Here is an 18,110-nt window from a genome sequence, read left to right on the forward strand (position 1 = left end):
TGAGTGTAATGTAGAGAATATAACAGTAATGTGGAGATTTATACCTGGAACTGAGTGTAATGTAGAGAATATAACAGTAATGTGGAGATTTATACCTGGAACTGAGTGTAATGTAGAGAATATAACAGTAATGTGGAGATTTATACCTGGAACTGAGTGTAATGTAGAGAATATAACAGTAATGTGGAGATTTATACCTGGAACTGAGTGTAATGTAGAGAATATAACAGTAATGTGGAGATTTATACCTGGAACTGAGTGTAATGTAGAGAATATAACAGTAATGTGGAGATTTATACCTGGAACTGAGTGTAATGTAGAGAATATAACAGTAATGTGGAGATTTATACCTGGAACTGAGTGTAATGTAGAGAATATAACAGTAATGTGGAGATTTATACCTGGAACTGAGTGTAATGTAGAGAATATAACAGTAATGTGGAGATTTATACCTGGAACTGAGTGTAATGTAGAGAATATAACAGTAATGTGGAGATTTATACCTGGAACTGAGTGTAATGTAGAGAATATAACAGTAATGTGGAGATTTATACCTGGAACTGAGTGTAATGTAGAGAATATAACAGTAATGTGGAGATTTATACCTGGAACTGAGTGTAATGTAGAGAATATAACAGTAATGTGGAGATTTATACCTGGAACTGAGTGTAATGTAGAGAATATAACAGTAATGTGGAGATTTATACCTGGAACTGAGTGTAATGTAGAGAATATAACAGTAATGTGGAGATTTATACCTGGAACTGAGTGTAATGTAGAGAATATAACAGTAATGTGGAGATTTATACCTGGAACTGAGTGTAATGTAGAGAATATAACAGTAATGTGGAGATTTATACCTGGAACTGAGTGTAATGTAGAGAATATAACAGTAATGTGGAGATTTATACCTGGAACTGAGTGTAATGTAGACAGATATAACAGTAATGTGGAGATTTATACCTGGAACTGAGTGTAATGTAGAGAATATAACAGTAATGTGGAGATTTATACCTGGAACTGAGTGTAATGTAGAGAATATAACAGTAATGTGGAGATTTATACCTGGAACTGAGTGTAATGTAGAGAGAATATAACAGTAATGTGGAGATTTATACCTGGAACTGAGTGTAATGTAGAGAATATAACAGTAATGTGGAGATTTATACCTGGAACTGAGTGTAATGTAGACAGTATATAACAGTAATGTGGAGATTTATACCTGGAACTGAGTGTAATGTAGAGAATATAACAGTAATGTGGAGATTTATACCTGGAACTGAGTGTAATGTAGAGAATATAACAGTAATGTGGAGATTTATACCTGGAACTGAGTGTAATGTAGACAGTATATAACAGTAATGTGGAGATTTATACCTGGAACTGAGTGTAATGTAGAGAATATAACAGTAATGTGGAGATTTATACCTGGAACTGAGTGTAATGTAGAGAATATAACAGTAATGTGGAGATTTATACCTGGAACTGAGTGTAATGTAGAGAATATAACAGTAATGTGGAGATTTATACCTGGAACTGAGTGTAATGTAGAGAATATAACAGTAATGTGGAGATTTATACCTGGAACTGAGTGTAATGTAGAGAATATAACAGTAATGTGGAGATTTATACCTGGAACTGAGTGTAATGTAGACGTATATAACAGTAATGTGGAGATTTATACCTGGAACTGAGTGTAATGTAGAGAATATAACAGTAATGTGGAGATTTATACCTGGAACTGAGTGTAATGTAGAGAATATAACAGTAATGTGGAGATTTATACCTGGAACTGAGTGTAATGTAGAGAATATAACAGTAATGTGGAGATTTATACCTGGAACTGAGTGTAATGTAGAGAATATAACAGTAATGTGGAGATTTATACCTGGAACTGAGTGTAATGTAGAGAATATAACAGTAATGTGGAGATTTATACCTGGAACTGAGTGTAATGTAGAGAATATAACAGTAATGTGGAGATTTATACCTGGAACTGAGTGTAATGTAGAGAATATAACAGTAATGTGGAGATTTATACCTGGAACTGAGTGTAATGTAGAGAATATAACAGTAATGTGGAGATTTATACCTGGAACTGAGTGTAATGTAGAGAATATAACAGTAATGTGGAGATTTATACCTGGAACTGAGTGTAATGTAGAGAATATAACAGTAATGTGGAGATTTATACCTGGAACTGAGTGTAATGTAGAGAATATAACAGTAATGTGGAGATTTATACCTGGAACTGAGTGTAACGCAAAGTATATAACAGTAATGTGGAGATTTATACCTGGAACTGAGTGTAATGTAGAGAATATAACAGTAATGTGGAGATTTATACCTGGAACTGAGTGTAATGTAGAGAATATAACAGTAATGTGGAGATTTATACCTGGAACTGAGTGTAATGTAGAGAATATAACAGTAATGTGGAGATTTATACCTGGAACTGAGTGTAATGTAGACAGTATATAACAGTAATGTGGAGATTTATACCTGGAACTGAGTGTAATGTAGAGAATATAACAGTAATGTGGAGATTTATACCTGGAACTGAGTGTAATGTAGAGAATATAACAGTAATGTGGAGATTTATACCTGGAACTGAGTGTAATGTAGAGAATATAACAGTAATGTGGAGATTTATACCTGGAACTGAGTGTAATGTAGAGAATATAACAGTAATGTGGAGATTTATACCTGGAACTGAGTGTAATGTAGAGAATATAACAGTAATGTGGAGATTTATACCTGGAACTGAGTGTAATGTAGAGAATATAACAGTAATGTGGAGATTTATACCTGGAACTGAGTGTAATGTAGAGAATATAACAGTAATGTGGAGATTTATACCTGGAACTGAGTGTAATGTAGAGAATATAACAGTAATGTGGAGATTTATACCTGGAACTGAGTGTAATGTAGACAGTATATAACAGTAATCTGGAGATTTATACCTGGAACTGAGTGTAATGTAGAGAATATAACAGTAATGTGGAGATTTATACCTGGAACTGAGTGTAATGTAGAGAATATAACAGTAATGTGGAGATTTATACCTGGAACTGAGTGTAATGTAGAGAATATAACAGTAATGTGGAGATTTATACCTGGAACTGAGTGTAATGTAGACAGTATATAACAGTAATGTGGAGATTTATACCTGGAACTGAGTGTAATGTAGAGAATATAACAGTAATGTGGAGATTTATACCTGGAACTGAGTGTAATGTAGAGAATATAACAGTAATGTGGAGATTTATACCTGGAACTGAGTGTAATGTAGAGAATATAACAGTAATGTGGAGATTTATACCTGGAACTGAGTGTAATGTAGAGAATATAACAGTAATGTGGAGATTTATACCTGGAACTGAGTGTAATGTAGAGAATATAACAGTAATGTGGAGATTTATACCTGGAACTGAGTGTAATGTAGAGTATATAACAGTAATGTGGAGATTTATACCTGGAACTGAGTGTAATGTAGAGAATATAACAGTAATGTGGAGATTTATACCTGGAACTGAGTGTAATGTAGAGAATATAACAGTAATGTGGAGATTTATACCTGGAACTGAGTGTAATGTAGAGAATATAACAGTAATGTGGAGATTTATACCTGGAACTGAGTGTAATGTAGAGAATATAACAGTAATGTGGAGATTTATACCTGGAACTGAGTGTAATGTAGAGAATATAACAGTAATGTGGAGATTTATACCTGGAACTGAGTGTAATGTAGAGAATATAACAGTAATGTGGAGATTTATACCTGGAACTGAGTGTAATGTAGACAGTATATAACAGTAATGTGGAGATTTATACCTGGAACTGAGTGTAATGTAGAGAATATAACAGTAATGTGGAGATTTATACCTGGAACTGAGTGTAATGTAGAGAATATAACAGTAATGTGGAGATTTATACTTTGAACTGAGTGTAATGTAGAGAATATAACAGTAATGTGGAGATTTATACCTGGAACTGAGTGTAATGTAGAGAATATAACAGTAATGTGGAGATTTATACCTGGAACTGAGTGTAATGTAGAGAATATAACAGTAATGTGGAGATTTATACCTGGAACTGAGTGTAATGTAGAGAATATAACAGTAATGTGGAGATTTATACCTGGAACTGAGTGTAATGTAGACAGATATAACAGTAATGTGGAGATTTATACCTGGAACTGAGTGTAATGTAGAGAATATAACAGTAATGTGGAGATTTATACCTGGAACTGAGTGTAATGTAGAGAATATAACAGTAATGTGGAGATTTATACCTGGAACTGAGTGTAATGTAGAGAATATAACAGTAATGTGGAGATTTATACCTGGAACTGAGTGTAATGTAGACAGATATAACAGTAATCTGGAGATTTATACCTGGAACTGAGTGTAATGTAGAGAATATAACAGTAATGTGGAGATTTATACCTGGAACTGAGTGTAATGTAGAGAATATAACAGTAATGTGGAGATTTATACCTGGAACTGAGTGTAATGTAGAGAATATAACAGTAATGTGGAGATTTATACCTGGAACTGAGTGTAATGTAGAGAATATAACAGTAATGTGGAGATTTATACCTGGAACTGAGTGTAATGTAGAGAATATAACAGTAATGTGGAGATTTATACCTGGAACTGAGTGTAATGTAGACAGTATATAACAGTAATCTGGAGATTTATACCTGGAACTGAGTGTAATGTAGAGAATATAACAGTAATGTGGAGATTTATACTTGAACTGAGTGCAATGTAGATAATATAACAGTAATGTGGAGATTTATACCTGGAACTGAGTGTAATGTAGACAGTATATAACAGTAATGTGGAGATTTATACCTGGAACTGAGTGTAATGTAGAGAATATAACAGTAATGTGGAGATTTATACTTTGAACTGAGTGTAATGTAGACAGTATATAACAGTAATCTGGAGATTTATACCTGGAACTGAGTGTAATGTAGAGAATATAACAGTAATGTGGAGATTTATACCTGGAACTGAGTGTAATGTAGAGAATATAACAGTAATGTGGAGATTTATACCTGGAACTGAGTGTAATGTAGACAGTATATAACAGTAATGTGGAGATTTATACCTGGAACTGAGTGTAATGTAGAGAATATAACAGTAATGTGGAGATTTATACCTGGAACTGAGTGTAATGTAGAGTATATAACAGTAATGTGGAGATTTATTCCTGGAACTGAGTGTAATGTAGACAGCATATAACAGTAATCTGGAGATTTATACCTGGAACTGAGTGTAATGTAGAGAATATAACAGTAATGTGGAGATTTATACCTGGAACTGAGTGTAATGTAGAGTATATAACAGTAATGTGGAGATTATACCTGGAGCTGAGTGTAATGTAGAGAATATAACAGTAATGTGGAGATTTATACCTGGAACTGAGTGTAATGTAGAGAATATATAACAGTAATGTGGAGATTTATACCTGGAACTGAGTGTAATGTAGAGAATATAACAGTAATGTGGAGATTTATACCTGGAACTGAGTGTAATGTAGACAGTATATAACAGTAATCTGGAGATTTATACCTGGAACTGAGTGTAATGTAGAGAATATAACAGTAATGTGGAGATTTATACCTGGAACTGAGTGTAATGTAGAGAATATAACAGTAATGTGGAGATTTATACCTGGAACTGAGTGTAATGTAGAGAATATAACAGTAATGTGGAGATTTATACCTGGAACTGAGTGTAATGTAGAGAATATAACAGTAATGTGGAGATTTATACCTGGAACTGAGTGTAATGTAGAGAATATAACAGTAATGTGGAGATTTATACCTGGAACTGAGTGTAATGTAGAGAATATAACAGTAATGTGGAGATTTATACCTGGAACTGAGTGTAATGTAGACAGTATATAACAGTAATCTGGAGATTTATACCTGGAACTGAGTGTAATGTAGAGAATATAACAGTAATGTGGAGATTTATACCTGGAACTGAGTGTAATGTAGAGTATATAACAGTAATGTGGAGATTTATACCTGGAACTGAGTGTAATGTAGACAGCATATAACAGTAATCTGGAGATTTATACCTGGAACTGAGTGTAATGTAGAGAATATAACAGTAATGTGGAGTTTTATACCTGGAACTGAGTGTAATGTAGAGTATATAACAGTAATGTGGAGATTTATACCTGGAACTGAGTGTAATGTAGAGAATATAACAGTAATGTGGAGATTTTATACCTGGAACTGAGTGTAATGTAGAGAATATAACAGTAATGTGGAGATTTATACCTGGAACTGAGTGTAATGTAGAGAATATAACAGTAATGTGGAGATTTATACCTGGAACTGAGTGTAATGTAGCAGTATATAACAGTAATCTGGAGATTTATACCTGGAACTGAGTGTAATGTAGAGAATATAACAGTAATGTGGAGATTTATACCTGGAACTGAGTGTAATGTAGAGAATATAACAGTAATGTGGAGATTTATACCTGGAACTGAGTGTAATGTAGAGAATATAACAGTAATGTGGAGATTTATACCTGGAACTGAGTGTAATGTAGAGAATATAACAGTAATGTGGAGATTTATACCTGGAACTGAGTGTAATGTAGAGAATATAACAGTAATGTGGAGATTTATACCTGGAACTGAGTGTAATGTAGAGAATATAACAGTAATCTGGAGATTTATACCTGGAACTGAGTGTAATGTAGAGAATATAACAGTAATGTGGAGATTTATACCTGGAACTGAGTGTAATGTAGAGAATATAACAGTAATGTGGAGATTTATACCTGGAACTGAGTGTAATGTAGAGATATATAACAGTAATGTGGAGATTTATACCTGGAACTGAGTGTAATGTAGAGAATATAACAGTAATGTGGAGATTTATACCTGGAACTGAGTGTAATGTAGAGAATATAACAGTAATGTGGAGATTTATACCTGGAACTGAGTGTAATGTAGAGAATATAACAGTAATGTGGAGATTTATACCTGGAACTGAGTGTAATGTAGACAGTATATAACAGTAATGTGGAGATTTATACCTGGAACTGAGTGTAATGTAGAGAATATAACAGTAATGTGGAGATTTATACCTGGAACTGAGTGTAATGTAGAGTATATAACAGTAATGTGGAGATTTATACCTGGAACTGAGTGTAATGTAGACAGATATAACAGTAATGTGGAGATTTATACCTGGAACTGAGTGTAATGTAGAGAATATAACAGTAATGTGGAGATTTATACCTGGAACTGAGTGTAATGTAGAGAATATAACAGTGATGTGGAGATTTATACCTGGAACTGAGTGTAACGTAGAGTATATAACAGTAATGTGGAGATTTATACCTGGAACTGAGTGTAATGTAGAGAATATAACAGTGATGTGGAGATTTATACCTGGAACTGAGTGTAATGTAGAGAATATAACAGTAATGTGGAGATTTATACCTGGAACTGAGTGTAATGTAGAGAATATAACAGTAATGTGGAGATTTATACCTGGAACTGAGTGTAATGTAGACAGTATATAACAGTAATGTGGAGATTTTACCTGGAACTGAGTGTAATGTAGAGAATATAACAGTAATGTGGAGATTTATACTTTGAACTGAGTGTAATGTAGAGAATATAACAGTAATGTGGAGATTTATACCTGGAACTGAGTGTAATGTAGACAGTATATAACAGTAATCTGGAGATTTATACCTGGAACTGAGTGTAATGTAGAGAATATAACAGTAATGTGGAGATTTATACCTGGAACTGAGTGTAATGTAGAGAATATAACAGTAATGTGGAGATTTATACCTGGAACTGAGTGTAATGTAGAGAATATAACAGTAATGTGGAGATTTATACCTGGAACTGAGTGTAATGTAGAGAATATAACAGTAATGTGGAGATTTATACCTGGAACTGAGTGTAATGTAGAGAATATAACAGTAATGTGGAGATTTATACCTGGAACTGAGTGTAATGTAGAGAATATAACAGTAATGTGGAGATTTATACCTGGAACTGAGTGTAATGTAGACAGCATATAACAGTAATCTGGAGATTTATACCTGGAACTGAGTGTAATGTAGAGAATATAACAGTAATGTGGAGATTTATACCTGGAACTGAGTGTAATGTAGAGAATATAACAGTAATGTGGAGATTTATACCTGGAACTGAGTGTAATGTAGAGAATATAACAGTAATGTGGAGATTTATACCTGGAACTGAGTGTAATGTAGAGAATATAACAGTAATGTGGAGATTTATACCTGGAACTGAGTGTAATGTAGAGAATATAACAGTAATGTGGAGATTTATACCTGGAACTGAGTGTAATGTAGACAGTATATAACAGTAATCTGGAGATTTATACCTGGAACTGAGTGTAATGTAGAGAATATAACAGTAATGTGGAGATTTATACTTTGAACTGAGTGTAATGTAGAGAATATAACAGTAATGTGGAGATTTATACCTGGAACTGAGTGTAATGTAGACAGTATATAACAGTAATCTGGAGATTTATACCTGGAACTGAGTGTAATGTAGAGAATATAACAGTAATGTGGAGATTTATACCTGGAACTGAGTGTAATGTAGAGAATATAACAGTAATGTGGAGATTTATACTTTGACCTGAGTGTAATGTAGAGAATATAACAGTAATGTGGAGATTTATACCTGGAACTGAGTGTAATGTAGAGAATATAACAGTAATGTGGAGATTTATACCTGGAACTGAGTGTAATGTAGAAGTATATAACAGTAATATGGAGATTTATACCTGGAACTGAGTGTAATGTAGAGAATATAACAGTAATGTGGAGATTTATACCTGGAACTGAGTGTAATGTAGAGAATATAACAGTAATGTGGAGATTTATACCTGGAACTGAGTGTAATGTAGAGAATATAACAGTAATGTGGAGATTTATACCTGGAACTGAGTGTAATGTAGAGTATATAACAGTAATGTGGAGATTTATACCTGGAACTGAGTGTAATGTAGAGAATATAACAGTAATGTAGAGATTTATAACTGGAACCGAGTGTAATGTAGAGAATATAACAGTAATGTGGAGATTTATACCTGGAACTGAGTGTAACGCAAAGTATATAACAGTAATGTGGAGATTTATACCTGGAACTGAGTGTAATGTAGAGAATATAACAGTAATGTGGAGATTTATACCTGGAACTGAGTGTAATGTAGAGAATATAACAGTAATGTGGAGATTTATACCTGGAACTGAGTGTAATGTAGAGTATATAACAGTAATGTGGAGATTTAAACTGGAACTGAGTGTAATGTAGAGAATATAACAGTAATGTGGAGATTTATACCTGGAACTGAGTGTAATGTAGAGTATATAACAGTAATGTGGAGATTTATACTCTGAAACTGAGTGTAATGTAGAGAATATAACAGTAATGTGGAGATTTATACCTGGAACTGAGTGCAATGTAGAGAATATAACAGTAATGTGGAGATTTATACCTGGAACTGAGTGTAATGTAGAGAATATAACAGTAATGTGGAGATTTATACCTGGAACTGAGTGTAATGTAGAGAATATAACAGTAATGTGGAGATTTATACCTGGAACTGAGTGTAATGTAGACAGTATATAACAGTAATGTGGAGATTTATACCTGGAACTGAGTGTAATGTAGAGAATATAACAGTAATGTGGAGATTTATACCTGGAACTGAGTGTAATGTAGAGAATATAACAGTAATGTGGAGATTTATACCTGGAACTGAGTGTAATGTAGAGAATATAACAGTAATGTGGAGATTTATACCTGGAACTGAGTGTAATGTAGACAGTATATAACAGTAATCTGGAGATTTATACCTGGAACTGAGTGTAATGTAGAGAATATAACAGTAATGTGGAGATTTATACCTGGAACTGAGTGTAATGTAGAGTATATAACAGTAATGTGGAGATTTATACCTGGAACTGAGTGTAATGTAGACAGCATATAACAGTAATCTGGAGATTTATACCTGGAACTGAGTGTAATGTAGAGAATATAACAGTAATGTGGAGATTTATACCTGGAACTGAGTGTAATGTAGAGAATATAACAGTAATGTGGAGATTTATACCTGGAACTGAGTGTAATGTAGAGTATATAACAGTAATGTGGAGATTATACCTGGAGCTGATTGTAATGTAGAGAATATAACAGTAATGTGGAGATTTTTACTGGAACTGAGTGTAATGTAGAGAATATATAACAGTAATGTCGAGATTTATACCTGGAACTGAGTGTAATGTAGAGAATATAACAGTAATGTGGAGATTTATACCTGGAACTGAGTGTAATGTACACAGTATATAACAGTAATCTGGAGACTTTTACCTGGAACTGAGTGTAATCTAGAGAATATAACAGTAATGTGGAGATTTATACTTTAAACTTAGTGTAATGTAGAGAATATAACAGTAATGTGGAGATTTATACCTGGAACTGAGTGTAATGTAGACAGTATATAACAGTAATCTGGAGATTTATACCTGGAACTGAGTGTAATGTAGAGAGAATATAACAGTAATGTGGAGATTTATACCTGGAACTGAGTGTAATGTAGAGAACATAACAGTAATGTGGAGATTTATACTTTGACCTGAGTGTAATGTAGAGAATATAACAGTAATGTGGAGATTTATACCTGGAACTGAGTGTAATGTAGAGAATATAACAGTAATGTGGAGATTTATACCTGGAACTGAGTGTAATGTAGAGAATATAACAGTAATGTGGAGATTTATACCTGGAACTGAGTGTAATGTAGAGAATATAACAGTAATGTGGAGATTTATACCTGGAACTGAGTGTAATGTAGAGAGAATATAACAGTAATCTGGAGACTTATACCTGGAACTGAGTGTAATGTAGAGAATATAACAGTAATGTGGAGATTTATACCTGGAACTGAGTGTAATGTAGAGAATATAACAGTAATGTGGAGATTTATACCTGGAACTGAGTGTAATGTAGAGAATATAACAGTAATGTGGAGATTTATACCTGGAACTGAGTGTAATGTAGAGAATATAACAGTAATGTGGAGATTTATACCTGGAACTGAGTGTAATGTAGAGAATATAACAGTAATGTGGAGATTTATACCTGGAACTGAGTGTAATGTACACAGTATATAACAGTAATCTGGAGATTTATACCTGGAACTGAGTGTAATGTAGAGAATATAACAGTAATGTGGAGATTTATACTTTGAACTGAGTGTAATGTAGAGAATATAACAGTAATGTGGAGATTTATACCTGGAACTGAGTGTAATGTAGACAGTATATGACAGTAATCTGGAGATTTATACCTGGAACTGAGTGTAATGTAGACAGTATATAACAGTAATCTGGAGATTTATACCTGGAACTGAGTGTAATGTAGAGAATATAACAGTAATGTGGAGATTTATACTTTGACCTGAGTGTAATGTAGAGAATATAACAGTAATGTGGAGATTTATACCTGGAACTGAGTGTAATGTAGAGAATATAACAGTAATGTGGAGATTTATACCTGGAACTGAGTGTAATACAGAAGTATATAACAGTAATATGGAGATTTATATCTGAAACTGATTGTAATGTAGAGAATATAACAGTAATGTGGAGATTTATACCTGGAACTGAGTGTAATGTAGAGAATATAACAGTAATGTGGAGATTTATACCTGGAACTGAGTGTAATGTAGAGAATATAACAGTAATGTGGAGATTTATACCTGGAACTGAGTGTAATGTAGAGTATATAACAGTCATGTGGAGATTTTATTTACCTGGAACTGAGTGTAATGTAGAGAATATAACAGTAATATGGAGATTTATATCTGAACTGAGTGTAATGTAGAGAATATAACAGTAATGTGGAGATTTATACCTGGAACTGAGTGTAATGTAGAAAGTATATAACAGTAATATGGAGATTTATATCTGGAACTGAGTGTAATGTAGAGAATATAACAGTAATGTGGAGATTTATACCTAGAACTGAGTGTAATGTAGGGAATATAACAGTAATGTCGAGATTTATACCTGGAACTGAGTGTAATGTAGAGTATATAACAGTAATGTGGAGATTTATATCTGGAACTGAGTGTAATGTAGAGAATATAACAGTAATGTGGAGATTTATACCTGGAACTGAGTGTAATGTAGAGTATATAACAGTAATATGGAGATTTATATCTGAAACTGATTTTAATGTAGAGAATATAACAGTAATGTGGAGATTTATACCTGGAACTGAGTGCAATGTAGAGAATATAACAGTAATCTGGAGATTTATACCTGGAACTGAGTGTAATGTAGAGAATATAACAGTAATGTGGAGATTTATACCTGGAACCGAGTGTAATGTAGAGAATATAACAGTAATCTGGAGATTTATACCTGTAACTGAGTGTAATGTAGACAGTATATAACAGTAATCTGGAGATTTATACCTGGAACTGAGTGTAATGTAGAGAATATAACAGTAATGTGGAGATTTATACCTGGAACTGAGTGTAATGTAGAGAATATAACAGTAATGTGGAGATTTATACCTGGAACTGAGTGTAATGTAGAGAATATAACAGTAATGTGGAGATTTATACCTGGAACTGAGTGTAATGTAGACAGTATATAACAGTAATCTGGAGACTTATACCTGGAACTGAGTGTAATGTAGAGAATATAACAGTAATGTGGAGTTTTATACCTGGAACTGAGTGTAATGTAGAGTATATAACAGTAATGTGGAGATTTATTCCTGGAACTGAGTGTAATGTAGACAGCATATAACAGTAATCTGGAGACTTATACCTGGAACTGAGTGTAATGTAGAGAATATAACAGTAATGTGGAGATTTATACCTGGAACTGAGTGTAATGTAGAGAATATAACAGTAATGTGGAGATTTATACCTGGAACTGAGTGTAATGTAGAGTATATAACAGTAATGTGGAGATTATACCTGGAGCTGATTGTAATGTAGAGAATATAACAGTAATGTGGAGATTTTTACTGGAACTGAGTGTAATGTAGAGAATATATAACAGTAATGTCGAGATTTATACCTGGAACTGAGTGTAATGTAGAGAATATAACAGTAATGTGGAGATTTATACCTGGAACTGAGAGTAATGTACACAGTATATAACAGTAATCTGGAGACTTTTACCTGGAACTGAGTGTAATCTAGAGAATATAACAGTAATGTGGAGATTTATACTTTAAACTTAGTGTAATGTAGAGAATATAACAGTAATGTGGAGATTTATACCTGGAACTGAGTGTAATGTAGACAGTATATGACAGTAATCTGGAGATTTATACCTGGAACTGAGTGTAATCTAGAGAGAACATAACAGTAATGTGGAAATTTATACCTGGAACTGAGTGTAATGTAGAGAACATAACAGTAATGTGGAGATTTATACTTTGACCTGAGTGTAATGTAGAGAGAATATAACAGTAATGTGGAGATTTATACCTGGAACTGAGTGTAATGTAGAGAATATAACAGTAATGTGGAGATTTATACCTGGAACTGAGTGCAATGTAGAGAATATAACAGTAATGTGGAGATTTATACCTGGAACTGAGTGTAATGTAGAGAATGTAACAGTAATGTGGAGATTTATACCTGGAACTGAGTGTAATGTAGACAGCATATAACAGTAATCTGGAGACTTATACCTGGAACTGAGTGTAATGTAGAGAATATAACAGTAATGTGGAGTTTTATACCTGGAACTGAGTGTAATGTAGAGTATATAACAGTAATGTGGAGATTATACCTGGAGCTGATTGTAATGTAGAGAATATAACAGTAATGTGGAGATTTTTACCTGGAACTGAGTGTAATGTAGAGAATATATAACAGTAATGTCGAGATTTATACCTGGAACTGAGTGTAATGTAGAGAATATAACAGTAATGTGGAGATTTATACCTGGAACTGAGAGTAATGTACACAGTATATAACAGTAATCTGGAGACTTTTACCTGGAACTGAGTGTAATCTAGAGAATATAACAGTAATGTGGAGATTTATACTTTAAACTTAGTGTAATGTAGAGAATATAACAGTAATGTGGAGATTTATACCTGGAACTGAGTGTAATGTAGACAGTATATGACAGTAATCTGGAGACTTATACCTGGAACTGAGTGTAATCTAGAGAGAATATAACAGTAATGTGGAAATTTATACCTGGAACTGAGTGTAATGTAGAGAACATAACAGTAATGTGGAGATTTATACTTTGACCTGAGTGTAATGTAGAGAATATAACAGTAATGTGGAGATTTATACCTGGAACTGAGTGTAATGTAGAGAACATAACAGTAATGTGGAGATTTATACCTGGAACTGAGTGTAATACAGAAAGTATATAACAGTAATATGGAGATTTATATCTGAAACTGATTGTAATGTAGAGAATATAACAGTAATGTGGAGATTTATACCTGGAACTGAGTGTAATGTAGAGAACATAACAGTAATGTGGAGATTTATACCTGGAACTGAGCATAATACAGAGAATACATAACAGTAATGTGGAGATTTATTCCTGGAACTGAGTGGAATGTAGAGTATATAACAGCAGTGTGAAATTTTTTACCTGGAACTGAGTGTAATGTAGAGAATATAACAGTAATATGGAGATTTATATCTGAAACTGAGTGTAATGTAGAGAATATAACAGTAATGTGGAGATTTATACCTGGAACTGAGTGTAATACAGAAAGTATATAACAGTAATATGGAGATTTATATCTGAAACTGATTGTAATGTAGAGAATATAACAGTAATGTGGAGATTTATACCTAGAACTGAGTGTAATGTAGGGAATATAACAGTAATGTCGAGATTTATACCTGGAACTGAGTGTAATGTAGAGTATATAACAGTAATATGGAGATTTATATCTGAAACTGATTGTAATGTAGAGAATATAACAGTAATGTGGAGATTTATACCTGGAACTGAGTGTAATGTAGAGTATATAACAGTAATATGGAGATTTATATCTGAAACTGATTTTAATGTAGAGAATATAACAGTAATGTGGAGATTTATACCTGGAACTGAGTGCAATGTAGAGAATATAACAGTAATGTAGAGATTTATACCTGGAACTGAGTGTAATGTAGAGAATATAACAGTAATATGGAGATTTATATCTGAAACTGAGTGTAATGTAGAGTATATAACAGCATGGTGGAAATTTGTACCTGGAACTGAGAGTAATGTAGAGAGTATATAACAGCAATGTGTAGATTTATACCTGGAACTGAGTGTAATATAGGGAATATAACAGTAATGTGGAGATTTATATATTTCATGAAAGACTGAAAAAAATATGTTCTTTACAGATTCCATAAGCAGAGCTCAAACATCTTCAGCAGATTTTGGGAATTTTTTTACAAGGTCTGTATATATGTGTGTGTGTGTGTGTGTGTGTGTGTGTGTGTGTGTGTATGTGTGTAACTTATGTTTTATATAAATCTATATAACATACATTTTAATCAAGTCTGAATTAACATCAAATGCAATTTAATTTATTTGAAGTTTGTTTGACACTTATTCATTTTATCTTGTTGCATTGTCATTGTTCTGAATAAAACTGATTGTCATTGCAATCTTTGTTACTCATAATGAAACTCTAAATTCTTCTTCCTCTAAGGTGGAGAATGAGGAGGATCAGATCAGGAGAGAGGAGATGAGGAGCATGAAGCAAGCTCACTTTGCTAATATGCTACAGACCAGTAAGAGCAGTGGGGCATGGGTTTATTTTATCTCTTCTTTTTAAGCTTAATTTGAAGTAAGATTAATAGTGCTGATTAGTGGTGTGGGAAAAACTCGATTCTTAGATGCATCGCGATGCGGACGTGAACGATTCTGAATCGATTAATTCAAAGTTAAAAATCGATTTTCTAAATATTTACTTTATAACGTAACGTTCACGGAACGCAAAAGGCTGAACTGGAAGTGGGAAAGTGCAGCGCCCGGACAGTCTATAGTGGCACATAACAAAAACACTGCTGGAGGAGCGAGAAATCTGACCGGCTCCCTCTGCATTAAAGCCAGGTTAGGTCAGGAGTCACAACACAAATGATAAGAAGAGCCATTTTGTCCTTTCAACGAAGTTAAACCACCTTAGGAGCCGCAACATTTAATGCCCAGTATGTCTCAGTGTGTGTTGATGCCCAGTATGTCTCAGTGTGTGTTGATGCCCAGTATGTCTCAGTGTGTGTTGATGCCCAGTATGTCTCAGTGTGTGTTAATGTCCTAGTATAGACTAAACAATATAAACGAGAGCGCAGACTTACTCTGCTCTGCTTTAAGCTTTAGCCGCTTTCCTCCCATCTCCGCCAGAAAACTTTTCCTCAAAACTAGAAGAGTTTCTTGTAAAATGTCTCAGCGTCCGGCTGTTTTACGAGGCTGAAGCCGCTTCTCATTCGCGTCTCGTTCTAATTTTCCCGTTACACCTTAAATTCTGCCTTAGGCGCCGAATGTAACTGCTGCACCATTTAACTGAGCAAAGGCTTAAACATAAAACGCAAAATCTAGGCTGACTGAAACGCTGAAAGGCTACAACAGAAAGAGGCTTCGAAATGGAAAAACTATAAATCACAGAGTGAGCAAACCATTATAATTTGCCAAGCTCCAAACGAACTAGTTTAGTTTAAACAGTACAAGTTCAACAGTAAAACATACCTGAACACATGAGACATGGGGCAGGATTAGTGCACATATGTAGACGTGCTCTCTCTCTCTTTCTCTCTCTTGCCTGCACGAGGCATAAAAAAAAACAACGAGGTGCATGCAGTACATTAAAAGCACTGTTTACACTTAAAAGTTTGGAAAGAACATTACATATACACGTAAAACAGTGCTGCGACTTCACAATGTAGTGTTTATATCCTTAGCAATGACTAAAGACCTCTTTTTATTCTTGGAGAGAGTGAAATCGCCTGCTTACCCGTTCAGCATTCACAATGCTTTTGGCGATTTACCGGAAAAGCACACAATACACAGGCATTGTGTTGCACCAATTAATGCCCCATCTACAACCAGCAAGGGGGGAACCCCATAAAAACATACACATTGAAATTAGTTAGAAACTCAGATATTTCACAGTAATATTCATTTATCATTCCACAAAGACTCTTAGTAAAGCTTAGTGAAGTTCACAATAGCGATGCAAAATAATATTCAAATAAAATAAAAAATAAAAAAAATTAAAAAATAGTCAAAATCAGTATTATTATGGCTACACTTATAAATGCGAATAAGTCTCCAAATGTTCGTCTTAATCTGGTTTTTCGTTCGCTACTGGCGAGGCCAGACCCCGGGGCTATGTGACCTGCTGTCTGCTGTCTGTTCTCAGTCGTTGAGAACCAGGGCTTTCGTGCTATGCTGCACCATTTGGAGCCGAGATTCAGCGTCCAGTTTCGAAAATAACCCCACGTATATGTATAGAGAAAAAAGATGCATCGAGATGCATCGATAATCGTTTTATAATCGCATCGCGGCCCTCTGAATCGTAATCGAATCGAATCGTGAGGTGCCTAAAGATTCCCAGCCCTAGTGCTGATATACAGTCAGTTTTTTCTTGTCACATCCTAATAAATGCAGTTAAATATGAATGTCTCAAAGTGGTGTTACATCAGTATTCTGACACATTTATTATAATAAATACAAATAAGTGATTCATAGTTGTGTTCACTGAATGTCAGCTTTTCAAATATGTCTTTAAATTGTCTAATATACGAGACAAATTAGGACCGTGATGAGGTCAGAGCTTTAATTGGAGAAGTGGATATCACTTTGCTCACTCCACATAGAGTGCTAGGGCAAAGGCTCTATGTTGTGAGGATTGTTTAGTTATAAGTAAGTTTTCCCTTATGCAGTTTTGGATCCCAATCTTATAGGAATCCCAGTATTGATTATTGGCCAATATTTGTATGTGAATAGTTTCCCAACCGTGATCATGAAGGCCCACTGTCTTGCACGTTTTAGTGCTGTCCCTGCTTTCACTCACTT

At 34.0% G+C, this 18,110-nt stretch overlaps 1 protein-coding gene across 1 annotated transcript in view; it reads left to right on the forward strand.

The window, feature by feature from the left end:
* Nucleotides 1-15,747: 15,747 nt before the first annotated feature.
* LOC118803927 (NACHT, LRR and PYD domains-containing protein 3-like) overlaps nt 15,748-18,110 on the forward strand; it is a gene marked incomplete at its 5' end in the record, with an annotated part of 36,240 nt that continues 33,877 nt past the window's right edge. Inside the window, one exon of the mRNA XM_036564476.1 lies at nt 15,748-15,829. Within this exon, the coding sequence (XP_036420369.1) occupies nt 15,748-15,829 (82 nt within the window). The remainder of the gene's footprint in view (nt 15,830-18,110) is intronic.

The sequence above is a fragment of the Colossoma macropomum genome, unplaced genomic scaffold (assembly GCF_904425465.1).
Source record: "Colossoma macropomum unplaced genomic scaffold, Colossoma_macropomum, whole genome shotgun sequence".
Taxonomy (NCBI): Eukaryota; Metazoa; Chordata; class Actinopteri; order Characiformes; family Serrasalmidae; genus Colossoma; species Colossoma macropomum.